Here is a 26,183-nt window from a genome sequence, read left to right as displayed (position 1 = left end):
CCAATCAGTAATTTCTCATTATATTGTAATACTAAAATAAAGCTTACAAACACTAATCTATTCTGTAATACTGTGGGATTTACATAGGGTATCCTGGAAACATTTTTAAAATTAAAAATACACCAAAATTTAAAAAAAAAAAAAATTAAGGACAATCAAAGAGTACTGTACAATTATACCAGTATGTATAAATACTTGGCAGTAAAGCTTCAGTAGAGAGTGATTTTCAATGAAAATGTTGCTAATATTTATTTTGACAAGGAAAGTGTACAATGGGAAATGTGTCTTCTCTGGGTGTCATTATTCCATTCCACTGTAGCTGGTCATTGCAGGTCATGCAGGATTCTTTTTCTCCCCCTCATCGCTTTTGACTCTTCCAACCACTCCTCTGACGTGCATTTCTAACAAAAAGCCTCCTGTTGAACGTGACAGCCAGGTCTTTATGAACTGCAAGCCTTGATATTGTTATTGGTGAATGTCCTCATGCCTGATGATTTTGTAGATTACCCAATAAAAAATGTTGAAAATCAGAAAGGCTAATGGGAAACAAGCTCTGGATATTGTGTCTATCTTCTTGGCCCGGTCAATGAATACTTTTCTCATCTCATCAGGGCTTTTTGGTACAGCTTGAACAGGATTGTTTGGCCCTTTTTGTGCCATTCCATCTTTTGCTGGCACACATGGGCCCACTCCATATGCTGCAATGCTAAACTGACTATCACGTGTATCATCATCCTGTTAGGGAAAAKCAAGAAAAAAGAAAAGATAGAAAAATAGCAAGAAGTTTTTTGGTTTTTCTAAATTATTTTTTACAGAAATCTTACCTGCTGCTAAATAGCAGTTGCATCGTTACCTCATTGACTTTTGAATCCATCGCTTATATAAACTTGTTTAAATTTCATCCCTATCAGAGTCTGTCAAAAATATTGCTGAATCTTTAATAAGCACAGAACTTTTCTATTTGATTATAGATTCTGTAATCTATTTAGAGAAATGAGAAAGCTTATTATGCTAGTGGTAACTGGGTACACAACTTATGATTTGGTTTATGTTTCCCCATTTACAGTAAATAAGTGTAGTCATTTGTCCACAGGACAAATTTCATACTGGTCTTCTAGAAAACAGCTATTAAGTCTGTACATTGCATTACAACCCAGGATCCTGTCCTCTAGGGACTCATCATATAATCCCTAAAGATGTGCACATTAATTATATTAGAGAGAATTCTGCCTGTTTTGCCATTGTATATTTAGTTAATCTTCTCTGTATGCCTTACTTCTGCTGTTCCCTGTGAATGCATCAAATGAAGAGAATAGTCTGTAAAGTGTCTTAGTTTAAAATAAATGGAAGCTACAGGCCAGATTTTTCTTCTGGCTCATTCTTCTGTCAATTCAGGGGAAAACTGGCAAAGTCATTCAGGATTAGGGAACTATAAAATAAAGTTGTTCTCAATCACMTGGCACAGAAACTGATGTTCTGAAGATATCCATATTTTCATAGCATACAATTAAACAATGTAGCTTTTTTTAATATTTTATTTAAAAAAACGTTAAGACATATTTTTTACTTTACCTGGTTATAGGTATCATCAAGTTCTAAAAAAGACACATATGGAGACAAATAATGATATATAATCTGTGAAGCCAGGGCCAAATTTAGTTCTGAAATACACTCCAATGTACTCCTTCATTATGTAGGCTCCTGAAGAGTAATAATGTGATTTAGCTGGCATTCACCATTTTTTCAATACTAGTTTAGCCTAGCTGCTTTAGGATTTTTACACTTCTATGAAATATAAAAATGATTATGTATATGTTAGTTCTTAAAGAAGTATTTTGAAAAGTAATTCCCATACATATTATAAGAAGAGTTGAACAGCTGTCAATTTTTCTTTTGTAGGAAATTTTTTGATATTTTAAAGCTGTTACTAGCTTAAATTAGAATACGCTAAAAAMTATTTATTTTTGAAAGCAAGTCAAATAATTACAGTTTCAATTCAGTAGTTTGAAGCACTTTTGTTTGACTTTATCCTCTTACTTTACACAAATGCAATTTCTCAATGATCACAACTCAAATCCAAAGTTCCAAGTTTTTTGTTTTGAAAATGTCTCTGTGACACTTAGAAAATCTGAAAGCATTTTTTCAATGAAGAATTAATTGTAAACATATTTAAAGCTTCCATCAAATAATTTTTAATTACTTTTTTTATAAAAAATTCTATTTAGGTTTATGATCAAGATTACTTGAATATGTTAACTACAAAATAATGCAGACAAATTACTAAGTTTGAAGTGAACTACTTGGCCATCAGTATCACCATCCAGCAGAGCTGTAGTTATCACCCAACTGCAATACTTCTTTATACATGTAAATTGAATAAAAATAGAGACTGATATAGTTCACTGAAACTACTGCATCTCAAATTGTATTAGAATTTGCCTTTAAAAAATAAAGAAAAATTACCATGAAAGAAAAGGAGGAGAAAGAATCACTGACTGACTACAATGGAAATGAAAAACAGAAATACAAAATGATAAGATCATTATTTGATGACGTGATAAAGCAGATTTAATTACCGAAACAGAGTTCCTGTCTTGTCAGATAAGAATGGGAAATAAAACCATTAATGTAGCTGTATTCTAGAATACCTGTAGTCTTGTGTTGCAGTTAAGAGAAGTTTTAAGTCATAGATACATGGATTGTGAGAATTTACCATAAACTTCCCATTTAAACACTTTCATATGTATATTTCAGGGTTTTGCGTTTTCATGCTTCTCCAGAAAATAATGCTTATGATTGCACAGGCTGAGAAAGATAATAAAATGATTCTTCTGAGTAGCGGCTTTCAGCTATGCATGTTTTCAGGATGAAGTACCATATACCAAGACTTTACCACCTCTGCTTTAGGTTTCCCTGAATGGAATGTTCCCTAGAATGTTTTAAAGGCCAGGTCTCTCATTTTTGTTCTTGCAGACCTCCTGTATTTCATCTGCGAGCAGGCTGCTTGCTCTCTGTTCTTGAATTGATGTGAAGCTCCTTGTAGGAGCACAGCATTTCTGCCCAGTGCCAGTCAGATGGTGTTTCCATGAGGGCAAGCAGGATGGCTGGAGCCAGCCAAGTCACACCAAAGTGCTAGGGCCAGTGGATATGCAGGAAAGGGCACCTTCTCAAGAATAAGAAGTGCCACCATAATCCTTTTCATGGCAGCAGCTTGAATATTCAAAATGTAGTTCTGCAAGTTTTCCACCAGATTCATAATGCAGAAAAATCACTAGCTTGGCCTCATATTCATATTTGAGGGTGCTTGTGCACAGCAGGACAGATGCAGTTACTGTTCTTATCTATAATGACTTTGAGTGCTTTTTCGGAGGCATTTATGTCAGTGACACTCCATTTTCTTTTCAATTGATAGAATTGACTAGAGTCCCTCTTTTTGACTAGAAATATTTCTCAGAATACATTTGTTTGARTCTACAGATGGAGAAATCAACTAAAGGACAATACCCTCTAGGATCCAGTTGATAGCCTTTAGAGTGAATGTTCCTAAAAAATTCCTGAAGATTAGTGGAATTAATAGAATTATTTTTTAAAAGTGATAAGGAAGCTTGTGTCTCCTTTGTGTATTTTTAGTGTATCATCACTAAAGAAAACGATTTCTTATTAATTTTTGATAAAACTTTGAAAATCTTATTATGAAATTTGAATGCACTTTTCACACATTCAGCTTTAGAATTAACAACTTTGTAGTGGTTCTGCATGCAGTTACATACAAATATTTTGTCATTTCTATTAAAATTACTGTAATGAAGAAATGGAAGAAAATTAAGATAAAAATTTTTCTTTGGAAGGTTAGAATTCTTTACTGGTCTGAAGGAAATAATTTCAATTCACTTACTTTTGTATCAGTATTGTTCTACAAAATACTTAGCTATAAATTATTAGGAAACCGTGAATTTTGTGGTCTTGTGACTATGGTGTTTTCTGTCCATGTGCTTAGTAATACATTTATCTTGAGAAATAACATGTATAAGGGCTGAAAATAACTCCATAGCCCTTTGACTGTAAGCTCTGGTAGCAACTTGAAAACTTAATTGAAGCCTTGACTTTGGTAATTTGAACGCTATCTTTTTAGCTGTTCAGTGATGAGAAGGAAAGTGGCATTGAGTTGTTTTGCACTACAAACAGTGCAAAATTATAGTACCATGATTCAATTCAGATTTAAACAGATCAAAATGGATTATGAAATCAACAAGACAGCACCTTTACTAAAATTTCACGTCATCACATACAGGTAGCAATGAAGGCATATGAAATTCACATGGAAGATGTTATTTCAGACAAAAGGACAGGGCCTCTGTTAACGGCTGGATATCACATTATGACAAATGGGACATCTTCTTCATAGTTTACCCTTAAATTTGTACTGTAGATTTGAGGCAAAGTCCCGTCTATACGTCCTGTACATCTCAAGCCATTGCTATGCTGTAATGATTCACTGATTTCATTTCCATCAAGAACTCCCTCAAAATACTTTCATCAAAACGGATGGTTGACCAAAAAGAAAACAAAAGAAAAAAGGTGTGATTATCATTAAAGACAATCTAGTTTGAATATCTATTTTCTTCTCTAAAGATACAGTGATCTTTAGATTTTCGAAAATAGAACTAAAAGACTGGATATTCCCAAAACCTAAATATAAAATAAAAGTTTTATTATTCAGTATATGTACACAGTTAATATTGTTCCCATAGAATGTAAATGCAACTAAGAACAAGTACTGATCATAGGTATGTTTCAGTATCCCTGTATAACTTCTAATTCTGCCATTTTTTCCTTTTGTCTTTTAAAAAGGAAATGAATAATTAATATTCATTCATTCTAAAGGAATGGTAATCTAATATTTCTGATTAGTTCTTATCACTGGCCAAGTTTCTTTTTTTGTGAGAGACAAAGAACTGTGGCTCATATACTAAGTATCAAATGAAGTCTCAAACTGAGTACCAAAATTCCCCTTTTCTCAGGATCCATTATGCCATTTGTGTAATCATAAAGACACTAAACTCTTTTAATAAAACCTACACCTACTGTGATGCTTATTGGAAAACAGAATTGAGTAGGTTGAACATTATTTTGCAACAACAGCTTTTATTCATAAATTAATTTATAACACAATCCCAGACACTTGAAATTGTTTTTGCTACTTGTGTGCAAACTGTATAGGCCTCAGAAAAGAAATTTTATTTTCAGTAATTTGGAATTACTGAGTGAGGTCTATACTTACATACTTATAATTGTAAAAATGATAGCTACAGGGTGCAGTTATACCKAAAGAACTGCCTTTGATGGTGCTGTTCCTGTTGTCTGGGAAKGGAGGCAGCAAATAAAAGAGATTATGTAAAAAAGAGGCAGTGACTATAGGTAGAAAAAGAATAAGGAAAATGACAAGGATAGACGAGCTTTGGATGCCAAAATGTCTTGTTGTGGCACTGTACATAATTGCATTTGTATAACCCTGCAGGGGTCTTATCCAAGTTCAAACATATGCATGAGGGAGATTCCAGCTCCTCTGAGTTTTAAGTCAACACTGAGAAGGAATAATCCATGGTTTTAATTAGTTAAAAAATATTCCAACCTATGAAAACCTGAAATTTTGTTTGAGGGTATATTTAGAAATGAAATTGAATTTAATGATTTGAACAAAACATCTGAAAAATATGGGAGAGCCATTAGGTATAACATTTAGCCAGAAATAATCAACTTTGCATTAGATGGAAAGCCAATGGCTCTGCAATAGTTTTGGAAAAAGACCTGCAAGATGTGGAAAATCACAATTTTGGTATGGATTAATAACATGATGTTGTTTAAAAGGCAAATGCTAAACTGCTTTGGATAAACAAGTGTACTGTTTTCATAATTTGATCTTTTGGCTTTCAATTGTTACTGTGTAAGTTTAACRCTGTTCATGTTGCAAACACAGTTTTGAGGAATTATACGGACTTACTAGGAGAATTTCCAGGGAAGGTGAATGAGAAAAAAAAAAACCTGAACCAAAACAAAAAATACAAAACACAAAAATAAAAGTAAAAACTTTATCCACTGGAAATATTTTAAAAAAACACTGAATGGAAATGTGCAAATGGTGACCTAAAGGCCCTGTATCCTCGCATAGTTCAGTCAAACCCTTTCCCAGCTGTGAACACCCTTACTTTTACCTTGCTCTTCTTCCTCTTGCGTCGGAATCGCAGAAGTTCTTTATGCTGCCTTGACACAAAGTTTACAGCTGCATACTCCAAAAGTGCAGAAAATACAAAGAGCAGACACACTGCCATCCAAATGTCAATGGCTTTGACATATGACACCTATGGACAGAAAACATTATAAGCCTGAGTGTGTTAAAACCACAGATGCCAAGTTTAGTATTTCATAGCAGCAAGGAAGCATGTTAACATCTCCACATCCCAACAATACTTTTACCTAATAAAACTTATCATGAGAGTTAGAAAATAATAAGAACAACAATTCAATCTGTAAAAGTCAAACTTTTCTTTAAAAAAATTACTCTTTCACAAAATGTATTTAAATTATTAACAGTTCCTTATAGTGCATTGTATATTGTACCACAAATCAAATAATCCACAAGAAACACATACTCTTCCTGCATTTATCCCACTGAGATCTGTGAATGACATTAAAGAAGCAAAAAATAGCTTGTAGTGAGATCAGTGAGTTAAAAAGATGTGGCTGAAAGGTCCTGGTATAAAAATTAGGTAGAAGAAATGAAATAGGTAGAGAGGTCTGATGCGCTCATTCTCTGTTAATATAGGCACAGTAAATAAAATATATAAATTCAAATTAGGCCATAGTTTTGGCACTGAGAAAGGACTAAACATCAGATATAGAATAGAGCTCATGCAATCCTGTATTTCAAAGATCAGATGCAGGACATGATCTGAACCTAGAAAGTAGGGCCCAGTTCAAGTTGCAGATTTACAACAGTTTTTTATATAAGCAAACATAACTAGCTTCAGGCCTCAAAATGTGACAAAAATAATCTGCAGCTCTGTGTTAACCTCTTACATAGTTGTTTTCCTGAGTTTTTGGAGCATTCCATTTTATCCCTTGATGATAATTTTGGATGCATTCAGATATTTGAGATGCAAAGCATGTTCAACTCTCTAAGGCCTATCTATTTTATTTAACAAAAAAGTTAATTAGACATCCTAAAATTATTGTGTTAAAACTAATACAGAAGTGAACTGCATTTATTTTTATCATATACATTTTATTTCTGTTAGCTGCAAAGGCAGATGGTCAAGGAATAAGCCTTAAAATGAAACAGAAAATATTTAAAGAAATTACAACTGAGAAAACTGAAATAGTTAATCATAGAAATAAACTTTAAGTGATTTACATTATGTTGAGAACAATTTTTATGCAATTGCTTGGAGCTGTTAAGGTTCACATTTTTCTACATTTTATTGTGAATGTGATTGTAACTAGTGAGTTAATTCATAATTTAAACAGTTTTTGAGAAAGGAAAATAATTGAGAACAGGTTAGAATCTATGATCTTTAGAATTTCAATCATATCTGATAGCATGTCATCAGATACTGGGATGTGAAAAAGGATGAGCCAGTTACTTGTTGAGCAGTACTGATTTATGCAGTATTGAATAACATTGTTTTAACTGCTTGTTAAGATTTATGGAATTAACTAGGTATGTGGTTGGCTAAATAGTTGAGACAGGAAGAAATGTAATATATTTGGTTGGAGCAACAAAAACCCTTTAATATTACAAAATTATTTATCTGGTTTAGAAAATGATTGGACACAAATAATTAAAACCCATAAGGTTGACTGAAAGTTTTTGTCACGTAACATAATGATTAATGTAGTGCAAGCAAAGGAAATTTTGCCTACCTTTGGAAGAGATGCTCGTGAACCTGAGCTTTGTGTTGTCATGGTCAGTACAGTGGTTATGCCTAAAGCCACTCTGGCGGGAGCTGCATCCATATTGATCCAAAATGACACCCAGGAGAGAATCACAATCAAGAGGCTCGGTATATACATCTGGATGAGATAGTAACCCATCTGCCTCTCCAGGTGAAATCGGACTTCAATACATGTAAATTTGCCTTTTTACAACAAAGAAGAAATATTCAATGGAAACAGAATATTTTTATTGTCAGCATCTTGTGCACACTCTTAGAAAATGTATGTTCTGTCAAATATATTTGTTCACTATAAAAAGACTAATGTTTTGAATTCTCTATAGTCACATCTAATAAGAACAGTGCCTTTTATAACAGGAGTATCTACTGGAATGAAAAAGTGCAGAAAACCTGAAAAACTGAGTTTTATAAGCTCTGAAATTCTTATTTTCTTATAAAAAACAAATTCCATTATGCATTTCATTATGACAATAGGAAATTTCTTCTGTGAGATCACTCCTTTTTACCACTTACGGTTTGTAAATACTTCTGGGTACAAAGAAAATGCTTCTTTCCCCATTGTATAACATCTCCTCTATGTTTTGTTTCAATTTTAAGTTTAATTTCATTTTTGTTAAACCAAAAATTGGGAAAAATATAGTGAAATCAATAGGGGCATTATGTTATCAATAGGAGAATCTGCTAAATCTCTCCCTTAATCCTCCTTCAGACTGTTCCAGCTCATAAATGAAATGACCAGTTTCAAGCACAGCTCGAAGACTAGAAAGACCTGAGATTAGGAAACTTTAGAAAGGTAATTAAACGACCTAGTTTTATCCAGGTACTGAATACTTCTATTGACTTAACCAAAGCAGAACCAAAAGAAAACATCTATTGTTACCTCATTAAAATTCCATAAATCCATGTTTTAATATTATCCAGATTGTTGTGGTTTGTCTTTTTTTCTTTTTCCTTTTTCCTTTTTTTTTTTTTTTTTTTGGGGGGGGGTTGGTTTGGTATTTTTTTTCTACACCCTGTAAACTACAGATTATTTCACAAATCTTGACCTGGTTTTATCAGATTTTCTAATTTTGTTCAATGCTCATATTAGTCACATAAGAATGGTGCTGAAGATAATCCTGTTATTGTAAGTGGTGTATACATAAAACAGTTTCTCATGGCAACAAATTCACCGAATTCAGTCTTCTTCCTTATTTTGAGTGAAAACATTTCCCAATTCTAAATTTTACAAGGAAGGCTATGTAATTATATATTTCTTAAGTGATACAAGATACAAAGCTCTTTGTTTTCCAGTAGTTTTTAATACAGATTTTCATAACCAGTTTTTATTTACCAAAATGCCATTTTATCCAAAATTGTTCTATATAAATAGTGATTTGATATTTATCAGATTAAAAAAATTATGTAATGGACTTATGATCTTACCCTATACTAATATAATAGATTGTGGTTTATGCTGTGACAATAGTCTTAGGCATGCAGAAAAGAAATTCAGATAAAGTCAGACTGAAATGTTTTTATTCTAGGGATATTAAGTGATTGAAAAAACCCTCCGATCCTCATTATTTTCATAACAGTTCTTTTAACAGGCGATTAGTTTTGTTCTGTGATGGCATAACGAATGTAATTTCATGACATTTTCATTCTGCTGAGGCACTAACAAAGTTTAGAAAGACATTTGTTCTAACATTCAATTTCAAAATTACATTCTGTATCTCAGGAGTTTTATATGTGCAAGCTCAATTATTRGTTCCATTCCTAATAGCCAGTGTTTTATGAATCCTAGTCCTGAAATCTGTGTCCCAGATCCTGGCTCAGCCATCTGCTGCCCCAGCTAGAAGACTGATTTCTGCCTCAGTCAAGGGATGAATTCCTGGTTTAAAAAAGTGAATGGGAATTTTGGCATTTACTTCAGAAAAGGTCAGGATATTCCCTTACATTTCWCTTCCATGGTCTTTCAAAAGGATACCTATGCAATATAGTCTTAGTATTTCAGAAAACCCCACATAACCAGAAGTTCTGCACTGAGTCGCTTTTATTGGAACCTTGTTCTTATTTCAAACTGGTTGGTTCTTCCCTGATTTTTTTTTTTTTTTTTTTTTTTTTTTTTTTTTTTTTTTTTTTTTTTTTTTTTTTTTTTTTTTTTTTTTTTTTTTTTTTTTTTTTTTTTTTTTTTTTTTTTNTTTTTTTTTTTTTTTTTTTTTTTTTTTTTTTTTTTTTTTTTTTTTTTTTTTTTTTTTTTTTTTTTTTTTTTTTTTTTTTTTTTTTTTTTTTGTGACATTCATTCTGTTAATTCAGCAGTCTTGGACAGTAGCAGTCTCTGTTTCATGCATCACAGTAAATTGTGGTGGTATAGTGTCACAAAAATCCATAACCCTTTAGGTTACGCAAAGCCATTTTATTTGGCATTATATCAGTAAGAATTATTCAGCATGCAACATTTTATTCTTATAAGGTCCTATATTCTCCTTTCAAAAAAAAATGGGAAGGAAAACTAAGAAGCATCAGAGTGCATAATATATGCATATGCATATATGGAGTGTCAATAAACATAGTCTATTGCTTGTATGTTGTTTTTTTTCCATTAAGAGAAATGTGGGATAAGAGATCTGAGGACTCCAGTGAACTAGAACTATTTACAGACCATTCAGCACAAAAATCTGCAAACAGTAAACTATATAGTAGCTGTGATATGGATTCTTTTATATAGTTGAAAATTTGACAGATCTAACTGAACTAAGGAGAAAGAGAAGCATAGCTGTGAGCAACAGAATCCTAACAAAATTAAAGAGATTCTAATCGAAAGACGTGCAAATGGAATATATTCCAATCACAGGAAGGAGAGAAAAAAGTGGGGATAATAAAGATACCAGGACTAGGACTGAAGGATGTGTCAGAGAAATTACATGGAACAATTTTTTCGTGGTCTTTTGCCTTTATAAATATGATTGACCAAGAGAAAACAATGTGCAAACCTATAACATGAAGACCAAACAAAAATTAAAACAAAAAAAAAAAGAAAGTAGAATGTGCCTCAAAGTAGAAGAATACTTCTGGTTAGCTCCACAGCATGTGTGACTTAGAGCTCTACCTTTGTCTTAGACCTAGCAAATTTATGGGTTTGCCATGCATATGTCTCATGCTTCCTAGTGAAGACTACTGTGCTCCTCTCTTCCAGTTTAGTGCTGGAAATTTAACATATATAGCAACTCCCCAGGAAGACTGGTGGCTACCCAGCTAGACACTCTTGTCTGTTGTTCCACTACTGTATATTGGAGAGAGGCAGCAGATGGAAGTCAGTCTCAGCACTGCAGTTGCAGCAGTTGCTGGTCTAAGTGTGAAAAAGTTGATGTGAGCTTTTGCCCTTCCTGACTGAAACCAGAACTACCTCCATAAACTTGGCTAATGAAGCATAGTGGAAAAAGAAAACACTTGCTCTAGCGGATGTGAGCTTCAGCTAGGAGGCAGACAGCAGAGGCTGTGCTGTTGTTTCCCTCCTGAAGCAGCATCCAGATGTGCTCCTCCTTCCTTTTTCTGTATTCCATTTCACAGTCAAAGCCAGGTTAGCTGTGGTTTAATCTATTTGACTGGATGTCTGAATGGATCAGAAGAGATGTACACATGAAGTCATCTCAGCTGGGGAATGAGATAGACATGCAGATAAGAGCATTTCTCTAATAATTCATTCGAAATACATGAAACGTAAGCTCTAGTTCATTTTGATACACACTGTGAATGTCAGAGAGAGTGGCTAGTGGGAGAATAGGAACGCTTGTGATATTGTGGTTTTGCTGAGGATGAGCAACAAATTAAGACCTGATGGTAGTTTCAGAATAAAGCTAAATATAGATGTGTACACAAGGGCTTTCTAAAAGGTRAGCATTTTTCCTGAATCAAGGTTACATTTTCTGTGTTTGTAAGTCTAGACTAACTAGGGATTTAAATGTGCTGAAAGAGCCAAAAGTACTGACTTGATGAATATTGTACCTATGCATGTGAAGTGAATCTACTGCTGTATATGCATGTGATGGTGCATTTTTGTCTCTTGCCCGCACTCTTTGGTAACCACAATATTAGAACTGCTGGTCTGTCATGATTTCTATGCAATGTCCATGCTGAAAACATTAATGTAGTGAAAAAATATACATTGTAGTCAGCCTATATAATTTTTCTTTTCCCCAGAAAAGAAAAAAAAAGCTTTGGAGTCAATGTCTAGATCACATTCTTTTTTGTTGTTGCTTCTGTGGCCAAGTGTGAATAACCCAGGAAGAGCAGTTTTCTACTTCAGGTCATACTCACACTATACAGCCTTTGCTGACTGTTGCACTTGCTGTTTGAAAAGTGGGCTTTGCAGGCAGCAGCATGCTTTGTGTCATTAAAATGTAAAATGTCAGCAGTGTGGGATGGGCAAGGGAAATCAAGCATGAGTACTAAATTCAGGCCATAAAGAGTCCTCTTTTATAGTTTCATCTGTCTCAAACTGTCCCAGTGGTAAGAGTTGGTAGGACTTAAAAATATTTGTCTCCTTTTAGCAGCCCTTAAGAGGTCTTCTGGGGAAAGCTTTTCTTGCTGTACCCCTACAATGTCATAAACATGTTTACGATTCCCAGGAAGGCTGAGAAGCTGTTTCTGAAGCTATACAGAAAGTTTTAATAAGAGACAATCACTTTAGGATCCTGAGTCAAGGAAATAATGTACCTGAGAAATAATTAAGAAAGGAGTAATAATTATTAAATTACTATGGAATTAAAAATTAATAGCACAATAAAATATAAAATGAATAAGTATAAACAAACAAGAAAGAACTAAGCGTGCAGAGTTCAGTTGTTAATCCATGAAGAATGAAGAGTTATCTGCTGGAGATTCTGGATGCTACTTTAGATAGCAGTAAATGGTAGTCTGACCTTGTGAGTTGTTGATAATTCTAATAAATGATTTACTGTGAAATATTTTATGGATATAGAGAGGACAGTGGCTTAAGGGCTATACTGCTTAATGAAATTACATTATTTACTCAAAATAAGAATYTTATGCTTATTACATTATATATTACTGCTACATGCTTATTACATTATTTACTCAAAATRAGAATCTTATGCTTGCTGAATAGAGATGTTTTAAAGGTTATCAAAATTGAATAAAGTTAAGCCAATCTGACTAAATCTTTATAGAGCTCTGCAGAATATGTGTCTTGGATCTGGGAAGCAGATATTTCATATTCTGATTCAACCCATCTGTCAATGTGGATGTAGACTACACAATTCTGTTTTTACCAGTGGCTAACAGCCAACAAGCAACCAGTCTAACAGCCAAAATATTGCTTGCTATGGAAATTTGCCAACAGAATCCTGGTGCAATTGCACTGTGATGATGTTCCTCTGCTACAACACTTCTTTTTTCCCCTTGAAAAATGTCTAGAGACAAAGGCTTAGCATAAAATTAGGTACTGAGAGACAGTGGGAAAGGAGAAAGGGAGAGTAAGACTACTTCAGTGGCTAGGATATGCCCAGCCTAAATGGTTAACTGACTTAGATTTAGATCTTTCAATACAACAGAGAGCTCCTCCCATTTGTCTGTCTTCTGAAAATCCATTTTTTAACCTCTAGTGCCCATATTCCCACTGAGATATTAAGTTCAAAATGAGCTTGTATTTACAATATTTACTTCCAGATGTTAATCTAAACCTCTGCTGTGTTTATCATTTTTAGATTGGTAAAAACCACAGCTTCTCATTTTATGTGGAAAAGACAACATATTGCAAAAGCCAGCTGACTTGCTTTTCTCTATAGAGATAAAAGTAATGGCAGTTCTTTCTTCTAAAGACAAAAGTTAAAGACTCTTCTTCCAAAATGGAACAATAGGTGGACTCAAGAAACATACTTTGCATGGATTGATGTAACATGGCTATTGCATCTTATGCCTTTGTTTTCTAATGCTTAATACCTTGGATTCACAGGTTCTTACTAAATGGTTGTCATTTGCAATGTTTTGAGTATTTCTGTCTACTCTCTGTGCAAGGTCTAATATTTGCTCAAATGTCTGTTGCAGGACAACCCACAGTGAGAATAGTTCATAACACATAGTATATATTGTAAATATGATCGTACTGCAGGCCATCCTGCATAGACCTACTGCTTAGACCTCCACTTTGCTGTGTTTTTCCAGCCCTTCCCTAATGCTGGTTCTGGCAGTTGCCTCATCCTGAGTTGGGAAACTTCAGAATGCTAGGCAGTAGAAAGCCAGTCCTTTAAATACATGTGCAGTCCTTTAAATACCRTCCTATAAATACATATGTTTTGATCAGTATTGTCCTAAGGCAAAAGCATACATCATGTAACTAATTAAGGATTTTATTAAATGTTCTGCATACATAAACCCTAATTTTTTTTTTTTATCTAGTACATACAATGGAATCATCCTGACAAAAGTTATAACTTTTAGTGAGAGTGTGGCTCTTGACTCCAAGTATCTTCAGACAAAATGAATTGGTGAAAAAAAAGGGCCCCAAACATCAAATACTTTCAATTTTTTGAAGTTATTCATGTTGAAAGGAAGTTTTCTGAGGACAATTTTATCTTTTAACTGGAAAAAACTGGTTAGCCTAAAATAGTCAGTCTGAGGAGTACCAGCACTTTTCTTCTGACTTTTATTGTGTGCTTTCTTTTTTCTCTGCATCTGCTAAAATGAGCTTGCAATTAACATCTCTTGGCAAGTTTGTGTTACACGTAACACTGCAATCAGAATAGCAGATGATTTTCACAGAGAGCATGAAGGAAAATGAAATGTATAAACAGACTTTGCCATGAAGCAAGGCTGTCCCTTTTACTTTGTCCTCTGTTTGAGATGCTATCAAAGAAAAGCAGCCTACTTGATTTTACCTTGTTCAGTAAAGACATTTCATTTTTTTTCTTCCAAGAATGTGACACTATCTTTTGAGAGGAACTCTGCTTTACTTATTACTGAAATACCGGTAAATGCTTTCTGTCCCTTTGCCTTCCAGTGATAAATTTTCCTAAACTAAAAATAAAATTCATAAATTGTGTGTGTGCAGATCACGTTATTTAAATAGATTGCACCCATAAAACTGATTATATAAAAGTAAACTTAGTTGAAATTATTTTCATACCTTTCTAAGGAGTCAGGCTAATAAAAAAGCACTTGGTACGTGCAGTCTCCAGAAACTTCCCAATTTGCACTTTAATATAAATCGCARTTTGAGTGCATTTTGCTGATAAAAGCTGCTTATGAAAGTACTCATTTTTCCTCATCATAAAATAGATAAAACATTGTATCTATCTTCATACAGTCTGAATAGAAATTATGATTTTCCAGTATGTATCTAGCATATAGAACTAGACAAGTTCTCATGTATATGGCACTTGCCTATGTATCTAAAGCCAAGAWTCAGTAAACAACTCTAGGAATGTACTACAATTCAGTTCTACTTTGAAATCACAGTTTGTGGATATTAGCAGCATATTGAGGGAAATCAGTGCTGATTCTGTCACCTGTCTTTGACTACATAAGTTTCTGGACAGGAAGGAAGTGTCTTTACATAGCATTTAAAAAAAAATTCTGAGGCAAGTGGTAAAATTAGCATTAATTTTAATGCTAATAAAAAGTAGTAAAAGACAGTTGAAAATAAATATGGAAAATAAAAACTATTTTTTTTTTGCCTAATAAATATTTATTCAATTAATCTTTAAGGTAGAATGCTCAAATTTTGATCTGTGCAGGGATGACAGTTGTGGCCTCTTTCCCCTTGAGAAAAATGCCTTTTTGGAGTCAGACAGTGGCATTTTCTGCATCTAGGGATGGTCACATCCTCAGCCTGCCATAGACTCTGTTTTCCAAAATGTTTATAATTTCTGCTTTTTTAATGAAGGAATGAGCAGCTTCAGGGATTTCCCACCCATAGACTACCTCTTGGAAAAAAAAGTATCAAACTTCTTTTTGGAGAAATGGTTTATGAAAAACACCTGAGGAAGCTTAAAAGTCATAACTTAAAAATCACTCCTATAGTCTCAAAAAGAGTGGTTTAGGTGTTTGTCAACAAAAGTAGTGGTTTGAGCTGTTGGCAGGGTAAGGATCACAGTTCTGTCTCCTTTAATCATTGTCATTGTCAAGTGGCAGCAAAATGGCTGAATATAAGGCACTAGGTCAGTTGAAGGTGGGACCTAGAGGGGCCACAATCTGGTTGTTGAGCAACTTTTTGACTTTATGGGGGAAAAAAAGAGATCATGAAAAAAAAATGTGCTTGGGATGTGTATGTTAGGAGGTCAAATGGGGATTGGGGAGTTAAGGAAACATGCTGTTCATCAAGATTGCACTTATCAGAAATGATCACATACAGAATCTATCAGTTCTCACATACAGAATCTATCAGTTCTGGTGGTGAGTGTAGCAATCATAGCTCCACTGTTTCCAGGACCGCTACATCCAATTCTTAGATCCAAAGATACTTCTTTGAAAGAGCTAAGACAGCTCTGAGAAGTATCACTAAAATGCAGGTGTAATGCATTATCCATGAGGCAGGAATAAAGCCAAGAYTCATTTGTGCCTGTTAGCCAATGCTATTATCTACAAATCCATGCTACTGCATATTGAGCTTTTTGCAGCTGGGATTGAAATTATCTGTGATTGAAATAAAATTTAGGTGTTGTGTAACAGCCCAGGGAAGCAATTAATGTCACATAGGAACAAGGCAAAGCAAGACCATCCTTGCAATGTAAATGGTTCATATGTGATTTTTCTGGTTGCTCTGATTCTACTTCACTTCCCAAATTGGTCACTGTGAGTATGCCTGTGGATGCAAAACAATAAAATTATCAGAAATGTTGTCTTGCTTCAGAACACAAGATTTGATGAGCCATTTTGTTGCACTGTTGCTGAAACTGTTATGTCTCTATATTTAGACACAGTTCATTTTTTGAGCTCTGGTTACAATGAACCATTTTCAATTAGGCATGAAACAATGATGAGACATGCACTGATGAGCTTTCACATACTGTCCTGAAGCTTCATGTTCATTTGCTTCACAGGGAGAATTTTGGGATTTTTTCTGTTTTACAGGATGCCTCAGAAGAGCTTTTCAACCTGTGTTGTAACTGAATTTAATTTGAAAACTCTTCTTTGGTCACTTATTGCATACCAGCTGCCATTGCTTAGCATTATTTTAAGAATTCATTTTATCTAATCTGTCATACCCCAGAGAAATAAACTTCACATCAAGTTTTGAAAACTGACTTTTTAAAATTTTGGTTCTTGTGGAGTATCCTAAAGGCATACCTGCCTCCAGTATCTCATTGCAGAGGCCCTAAGAAAGCACATTACCTCATAAATCATGACCATATATCCAAGTGACATAGTGAAAATAGTTGCTGTCATCTTTAAATATAATGTTTATGGGGTTTTATTCTATAAATACTATTAATAATACTGGTTGTAACAAAGAAATAAAAGGAATTCTTACCTTCCTAGAAACCAAAGCCCTCTAATCTGATTATATTTATTTCATGATGAAGACTTGAAAAAAACAACTTTGGAGAAAATATTGTTATCTTGAAGATGAGAGTATCACAATGAATGCAGTCCTTATGGGTATGACCTCCTTTTCTTTCTGATTTGCCCTGCCAAAATTCTAGATCTTTACCTGCAATTTTTGTGCCGAACCTCAGAGCAGGCCACTCTGCTGCTTCCTCTGGTGAAGACATACCCTTCCACCTGCAGACAGTGCTGCCTGGCATCAGCATCTCATTTTCCCCCCTTCCCATCAAAGGTAGGTGCCAGAGTTGTGCAATTGTCATCTTTCACTGACATCTTTCAAAGTCTCCATCCTCTGACTGCATCCAGGTTTCCAAGGTTTCTGTGTTATCAAATGCATTGATKTTTTGTGGACAAATTAAATGATCTGATTATTTTTTTCAGTAGAGGCATGAATTTCATCTTTGCAGGGCTGTGGGCTGCACTCACATCTTAGAGCATGTTTGGCCACAGAAGTGCAGTTTGGCCAATGCAATACAGAACACAACAGGCTGCTGATTGGCCATGCTGTCCTCTAGACTTATTACAGTAAACCTTTCCTCTCACCTAAATGTGCTGGGTTTGCACGGAGTCAAGCACACTTGTAGCCACATCTTGAGAATCATGAGAACTTACATGCAATTAATAACATCTGTTGTCCTTCTTCCCCACTCAGCTTAGGGCCACAGTAGAAAAAACAGTACATATATGTTGACCCTGTGTAACCTAGTGTAGCATGCCTAGGTGTAGCATATTTTTCTACTTTTCCTTGGATGAAAATTAATACCAAGTTAATAGGCTTGAAACATAGGTTGTGAAGAAAAAATATAGCACCTTCAAAATACTGAGAAAATGAAGTTTTAGTAAAAACCACAAGGTTTAAACTGAGGATTATAACATTAGTTCTCAGACAGCTGAGCAAGAGTACAACCCAGCTTTGGATGAAGCGTTTGGAAATCACTGGAAATTCTGAAAATCAGTTTCCATTCAGTATCAGGTTAAGTATCACATTAATGTCCTAATTTCTCAGTTAGAGATTTTTGATGCATCATGTTATGCAAATGAAATTTAGCAAAATGAGAAGAATTCTCTATACCATGATTTCTCATTAGTTAATATCATATACAGGGTGTAGAATATAATCACAGACATACATTAAAATTGCACAAAAGCAGGAGAATCCTAAAAAGGAAAGGTAAGTTGCTTCTATATCTCAAAGAAGACTGGAAAATATGAAAATAAAAATTCCTTATTTGTCATAAGGATTATGGTAGAAAGAAAAAAGGAATTATAGGAATTTCTATATTGTAATTAACAAAGAAATGTCTGAGTGAAAAATGACTCTGCTATAGAATTTGTGTCACAAATTTTAAATGGTTTTTAAGGATTATCCAGAGATTAGTATTTGTACAATAAAAGTGCATATTAAGTATTTACAATATATTTTAGAGAACACTTCAAAATACCTCTATCAATATCTTTTTGCTCTAAATGGAAATTATTAGAGAACCTTTCTTTCTCTTGGGGCACCTCTGCAGTTGTGATAAAACACAGTGTTGAAAAGCACACCCACTTAATTTTGATTGTAACAGGGCGTTCCTTATGAACACCACCTATTTAATTTTCTCTCCCTGACATTTCAGCAGAATACAAATGATTCATTCTAATCTTAAATTTTAAGGTATGTTTAACCATATTGGAGAACGAAAATTMAAAGCTACATGGATTAGAATGAAAGAGTTTAAGCTTTTTTTTTCTCAAGAGAATATATAAATTATGAATTATTTGGCTTTGCTTTTCAGGATGATTGTGCTTGTGATTGTTCAGTTATTGATATAGTTTTTTCACAATTAAAAATGAAAATATAATAACTGTGACATTTATTATAACAATAAACGTTCAATGTCTTTTGAATTGCTAACACTTTCCTACCTGTATTGTAGTGCTTGGTGCAGTAGCATAAATCCTTTTCTTCTTTCAACAGAAACTGTGGCAGAGTGAGACCTTCTGCTACTTGAACTGCTCCCTTTTCTTGCCACTCAAAAATGAGATCATTCATGGTGTATCCAACTAAACAAAGAAAATCACAGCTGAAAACTTTGAAAAGCAGCAACATATCAAATTATAACATTTTAAGTAAATGTTATAAAAATAATGTGATATAGAAGCTCTGCTTGTACCTGTTTAATTACAAATTTTTATCTGTCCTTCCATACCATACAGATTTAGAAAAGACAGGAAGGTTGTCTTATGAGACTCTTTTAACATTTTAATTATTATATAGTCTATTAATGCTTTGGATCCAACAAAAGCATCTAAATTAGCTAAACATCCAAATTTCTTGGGTGTTTGGGAACATCTTGCCCTCCCCAAACCATGAAGGATAAAATAGGCCCTTCACACCAAGATCTTTTCCTCCTTTTACTAGAGGTGAAATGTGGATTGTCAAAGCTGTGTTTATGTCAATTTAAATGGTTAGGTGCAAATTGTTCAAAGATAAAAATGAATTAAAAGTTCTGCAGTATTATTGTTGAATTGAAAAACCACTTTTCTCTAAAACTGGAGCAATATGTGGGAAAGCAATTGATTATGATCTTTTCATATTAACTGACATATGATGACATTAAAAAGCATTCATCTTTAATATTCAGACTCCTGAACTTATCCATACCTCATGCATGTGTGTATAAGATTGATAGAACAGCAAAATCCATACTAATCAAGGGCCAGACTATTTCACCCTCTCAGATGAATATTTGCATGGGATATCATTGGAGAAAATATTCCTATTTCTTCTGAATATGTGATCTATTAACTTTCCTGGACGTATTATCCTAATTTTCTTTCTGAATAAATTTTATCTGGTTATTATAACTGGGAAAAAAAGCTTCATATTCTCATTCAAGTTTGAGCTACATACACCAGAAGGAACCAGAAGGAAAAAGGAGAACTTTTTCATCTAATTTATACAGCTTTCAGATTCTTTGCAATATTTCCTTTCTGCTTTAGTCCAATGCTAATGAGTTGTTGAAGATAATCTACCAAGAACTGGGAATTATTTTAACCTTTCAGTAACAAATTACTGTTTAAAGTGTATTTTTCAAAGCACTCTAAGAGTAACTGTCTAACCAAAATTACTGCAATTTTGAGTTCAAGCAAAAAAAGTAACCTTTTTGGCATGTGGGCATAAATTTTACTGCTGTTATATTCAGTGAATTCATTAATTTTTTTAATACAGCTATAAATACTGTTCAGTGACCTGATCTGCTGACCTGAAAACTGAGATACACTTCATCTTTTCTGATCTATGTTGAATGAACCTAGGAACTAAGAATTAGTGTTTATAAACATAAAAATGTTTTAAACACTTCTTCCTTTTAGATTCTTGATATTTCTTCTGGGGAGAACTTTTATACAAGGTATTCACAGGAACTCAGGCTGACTGTTGTCTTACTTGGCATTTTTTTTGAGGCTGGATGAATATGGTAAAAATGAGACCACATATAATTAAATAAGTATTTAGTTAAGATCAGACATTATCAAGTCACTACAAGCATACATCAAGTGTGCAAAGAAACACTTGTGTTTACTTCTTGATTGCATGATATTCCATAATCACAATTTTAAAATTCACTATTAAATGCCATAAACTGGGAAAAAATCAGAAGTGTATATCTTACCAAGCTTTTAATGAATTCGGACAAAAAGCAGTTGTGTGTAAAGCAGATTACCATTTGAAGCATGTAGATTATGGCCAGAAGTGATACTCCTGAGTAAAACTCATTGAACTGGTAAGAAACAACTGCTGTGCCAAACTATATTTCACTAAATCAGACTTATTAATCTCTAATGCAAGCTTTTAATTTTGATTGTCTACCCTGCGTATTAATTCTTCTATAATGTAATATAGTAAAAATAATAGCAGTGTATTCAAAATGCTGCTGTAGTAATTAATTTTTTTCATGTTTACATTTCAATTAATTTTATGAAGAGGACCTGCTGAATAACATAATGCTTGACACTCAGAATGCTTATGGTACCGTGTGCATTGTGCTTAAGAGGAAAAAAGCATTTCTATAGAAATCACTCTTTTAAGCAATCAGTATTTATCATGTAGATGTGTGGTGTTATATATGCAATGAGCCTAAAATACAGTCCTCCAGCACCCTCTTTTTGGGACCTCTGCTGATTGTAATACCTGTCTGTGTCCTGTTCTAGAAATACTAAACCTGAAGTCCACCTGAGTTTTTGGTTCTTGGCTGCTTGCTACCTGATTAACAAATGTGCTTTATCTTTAAAGCAATTTTAAAAATGTCAGTCACTACCATAAATTTAACTAAAAGTCTGAATGCCTGTTGCTGATATTGGTATACTTTTGAAGAATAGAAGTACACTGTGTGTATTTTCCAAATGGTCTATGAGATAAAATATTTGGGCAGCTGACTTCCATTACATGGAAGGCATTAAAAGCCCATTCTCTTATAGACAAGAGTGAGCATCCACCAATTTTGTCATGAAGAATTATTGAAATGTCTAACATCCCTCCTCCTGCTTCTCCAAGGACTACACCATTACAGAAAAACAGGTTGTTATTCAAGGCAAACAGCTCCCCTGTACCTTTAGAAACTCTACACCTTTGAACCCACATTGTCTTGGCAATTCCAATATAACTCCTTTTTCACATGTGCTGAAAAAAAAATTATTTTCTAAGTGTATCTACCTTTAGCACACCTTTCCTAACTATGAGCCAAGCTGTGATCCAGTTGAATATCAATATATCCTGTAATTTTTCTACTCATTCTGTTTTAATACAGAAACATTGTGCTTCCTTTGTGTTATTTAAAAATACCTACAGGTATATTAAAACCCAGCTCTTTTCCTTGTGTTCAATAAACAGGCACATGTATAGCATGAAGCAACTGAGCACAGTATCAGGCTTTTCTGTAAAAGAGAGTTTAGTTCAGTTACTGTCGTGGTTTGAACTTGATTGAAAGCCAAAAGCACCCAACGACATTCCACCCCCCCTGCCCCCCCCCCACCGGAGAGGCAGAAGGGAGAGCAAAAGCCCAATTAAAACTAAAATTTATGGATTTTAGATAACATAATTGAGAGAAAGATACATATATGCTCCAGAAAATGGTCAGACAGGCTGAATAACTAAAGTTGCAAAATAGATTTATTACTGAAAACTACTAAGAATACTACCGCACCGGGGTGGGGAACAAAGATAGGGAAAAATTTACAAGGAGAAGAAAAATAAAAWCGGACATTGTAAGACACCTGCTATTCTTTCTGGGAATCTGGCTCTCTTCCAAGTTACCCCTCTCAACCCCCCCATGTCTTCCCGCACACTAAGGGGGGGCAGGAATGAAAGTTTAACATAGATCAAACTGCTCATTATGGTTGTTGTCCAGCATCATAGGAGAAGTGTTCTTACAGCTCCAAGCTGTGGAAGGTCTTTTCCCAAGAAACAGTCCATGTATAACTGCTGATGGCAAGGGATTCTTTTCTTTACCTTGTGGGAGAAAGCAAAGAATGTTCTCCAAGGCCAAACTGCGTTATTTCACTGGTGTAAGCCCACTATCACAAATCCCCTGGCAGAATAAGCTTCTGATCACTTCAGTCCCGTCCTCAAAGGCCAGTTTTTTTCTCAGAGCAAGGTCGCTCTCTTTTTCTATACAGGTCTCTCATTGAAGAAATAGTCCTTTCGAGAACAGCTTGTTTTCTCCATGTCCGAACACCACAGCAACAGCATAGCACCTGTCTCCTTCTTACTGTGATCTTGGGTCTCCATTTTTTTTCTTACATCTCCTCACCCTCCTGCTCCGATTTTCCCCAGTGCATGATACTGAAACTAAATACTAARAACCTAAAAACTAAATAGTGACCACCATTAAGTACAAGACCATACATCATCACAGAGGTGCAACTAGCCTGTGCAATTGGCCCAGGCCTGATGAGCAGCCTGTCCATCAACCTCAGAGCCACAATGGATTGGCTCTAAAACACAGGGGGTAGGGCTCCTTTTCCTTGAGAAGAAGGAGAAAGCTTCTAGAACTTCCTCACAGGAGTCGTCTTTGTGGTTTCTTGGTCCCATCCCCCCACCACCTAAAATCTAACCCAGTAAAACCATGACAGTTACAGATTTTTTTTTTTTTTATTTTTAATCCCATGATTTAGCTAAATTCCATTCACATTTCTTTAATTTTTAGTAAGGAACAGGTCCCAATGTAACACTGGATTTAGTCAGCAAACTCATCATAAAGTTCTTTATGTATCCATTTGAAGCCAGGACTACAGTGATGTTGATAGAGTTATTCCACTGCTCTTCTGTTGGGCATCCCATCAGTTTGCCTCCAGGACAGGCTGCCTGCACCTTGCTGCTCCTAAGAGCATGACAGACATTTCAATTGTGCCCTGAATTCCCAGCAACATAGCCGGGGRAAGATATGACAAAGCTAATGATTCTGGTTTTGGCTTGAGGTTAGGACAAATTCTACATTACTCACTAAAAATATTAGCTTCAGAAATAAGTTGTGATTCATTTCAAGGCTATATTTATGCTGGAGTTCCAAGAAGGTAGTATTTTATTGAATGTACTTCTGTGCTGCTTTGGACAGTGTCTCCCCCTTGCACTGCCCTCTATGTCATTCTGATGAAATCTCCCTGGGGAGTTAAAGGTTTATTTTTCTTAGCCAGAATTTCAGAAAATAATGATATTTCAGCTCAGCACTCTAGCACATCTCTCAAACCTACTATTCCTCACTGAACCTATAGATTTTCTGCTCTCACTGTTATACCAGGTTCTGTATGTGAGCAGCAGCTGTACAGTTACTGCTGCCCTTTCGTCCTGCATTGGTCAGGAGCTGAAGACTGCCAGTACCTTGATCTTTGTGGCTGTGTGTCATGTCTCATTTCAAAAAGACAGTAAGTTCAGTCACACATCTGCAGAACACAAACCACAGCACGAGCCACTGATAATTTTTGTGCTACTGAAATGGAAAGAAGCAGTATGATTTCTACACCTTGTGGCACAGACACACAGACCTAGCGTGTCCATAATTTCTGTCATTCAGGTAGAGACTTGAGGTTTCCTGGCAGATAAAAAATACACTCTAGTTATTTTATCTTTTTTTTATGGTGTCTTTGTGCTGTTTAGGAAAGGAAAAATGTGCACATAATTTTCTGTAATGCATTAGCTTGTACTGCTGAAGCCTGCATTCAGATCCTTCCGCTTGTACAATCTCCAGATTAGGGACAGGGGGAAAGAAATTGTGCAACTCAGCATCATGTAGTACAGAGTGAATTATCTTTAACAATCCAGAACAAAACACCATGATTGCTTAGAAAGACCAAAAAGCCTCCATAAATCAAAAGGGGGGGAAAAAAGGACCATTGTTTAATTTAATATTAGGCATCAAACTAAAATAATAAGGTAAGAAAGTGTACCTATATTGCTTTTCATAGTACATTTTTTCTTTTGTAACTCAGTCTTTTCAGTATTCATTGAAAATTCAGGAATATTAAATGTCACATAAAGTTATAATTGTAATTTATGAATAAAGGAATGCTGTGAAATAAAAGTGAAAATCAAAGAAGACAACAAGCTGTAGCACATGAAAGAAAAGTATTTCTTTCCTGGGAGACAGGCCACAGAAATAAATATGTATCTAGCCAACATTTCTTTCTATCTTATTAAACAGAATAAAACTAAAATTAACCCACATGCCTATAAGCTGCCCCAGTATAAGGCATAGAAATGTAGAAGGGATTATTTTGTATGTGCATTTTCATTTTCTCCCTTTCTAGGATAAAAAAGCAGCTCATTCTAGTTGCAGAGAAATCATTTGGTAAAACAAATCCTTTAAAAATAGAAGGCATTTCCACTTAATATTTTTCAGACACTTCATGATATAAGTKAATTACTTTTACCAGAGGCAAATCCAGCTGCTCAGACTGATCTTGGAAAAAAACATGACATGGGCCAGCTAAGAATAGGACATCATTAGGGAAGAAAAGCTATATATGAATTTTTCTCTTAGACTTTTCTATGATGGAGCAACAGTATCAATATTGAAGGAAAGTATCTAGCACTAAAAGAAATTATTACTTAAAGCAGAGACAAAGCCTATGATCTATCTTTTATAAGTGCCAGTCTTTGCAACCAAGTGATGAGTGAAAAAAATATGAGTGATTCAGCCTAATTTGCTTTGTGACCCATGCGGGAGCAAAGGCTTGCAAGATCGGACAAAGTTTACAGAAACCACGAGATAAATGTGCCACGTAAATTCATAATGTACAATGTCCTACACAACTTGGCACTCAGTGGGGAAAACAGCAATGATTACCACTTCAAAAAGAAACATCTGGAAGCATGGCTACTGCTGTTGTGCTCCTGCAAACACTTTGGTTTTTATAATATAGCCTAGTGGTCAGATCATTCACTCAGGACATGAAAGGACTGTGTTCTCAGTTTTGACTCCAAATGTCTTCCACTTCCCCAGACAAGGCATTAACCACTAGGGTTAGTGCTTTGATCCCTCTGTTTACAATGTCTCACTGTGCACCAAAAAATGCAAGGCAGACAGCCAGAGTAGAGTATGACACTGTGGCCTAGAAATTAGAGATGCTTGCATGAATTCAGGCTCTCAGGGTTATGTCAGTTCTTACCTCAGGAGATTTGATGTGAAGCCTGGGTAATTGCCCCCC

General features: G+C 34.7%; 1 protein-coding gene across 2 annotated transcripts in view; it reads right to left on the bottom strand.

Moving 5' to 3' along the window:
• Positions 1-203: 203 nt before the first annotated feature.
• GLRA3 (glycine receptor alpha 3) overlaps positions 204-26,183 on the bottom strand; it is a 77,557-nt gene continuing 51,577 nt past the window's right edge. Inside the window, exons 6-11 of one of the 2 annotated variants that reach the window (XM_057376277.1) lie at positions 19,407-19,544; positions 7,921-8,135; positions 6,213-6,359; positions 4,411-4,530; positions 825-827; positions 204-735 (exon numbers count right to left, since the gene is read on the bottom strand). In XM_057376277.1, coding sequence (XP_057232260.1) covers positions 466-735; positions 825-827; positions 4,411-4,530; positions 6,213-6,359; positions 7,921-8,135; positions 19,407-19,544 — 893 coding nt within the window. In that variant the 3' untranslated portion in view covers positions 204-465. The remainder of the gene's footprint in view (positions 736-824; positions 828-4,410; positions 4,531-6,212; positions 6,360-7,920; positions 8,136-19,406; positions 19,545-26,183) is intronic. The other variant, XM_057376278.1, reaches the window with a different exon arrangement.

Source organism: Malurus melanocephalus, unplaced genomic scaffold, assembly GCF_030028575.1.
Source record: "Malurus melanocephalus ecotype Western Australia unplaced genomic scaffold, MMel_1.1 scaffold_276, whole genome shotgun sequence".
NCBI classification, from domain to species: domain Eukaryota; kingdom Metazoa; phylum Chordata; class Aves; order Passeriformes; family Maluridae; genus Malurus; species Malurus melanocephalus.
The sequence above is the reverse complement of the archived record's forward strand: the minus strand, read 5'-3'. Positions and strand labels throughout refer to the sequence as shown.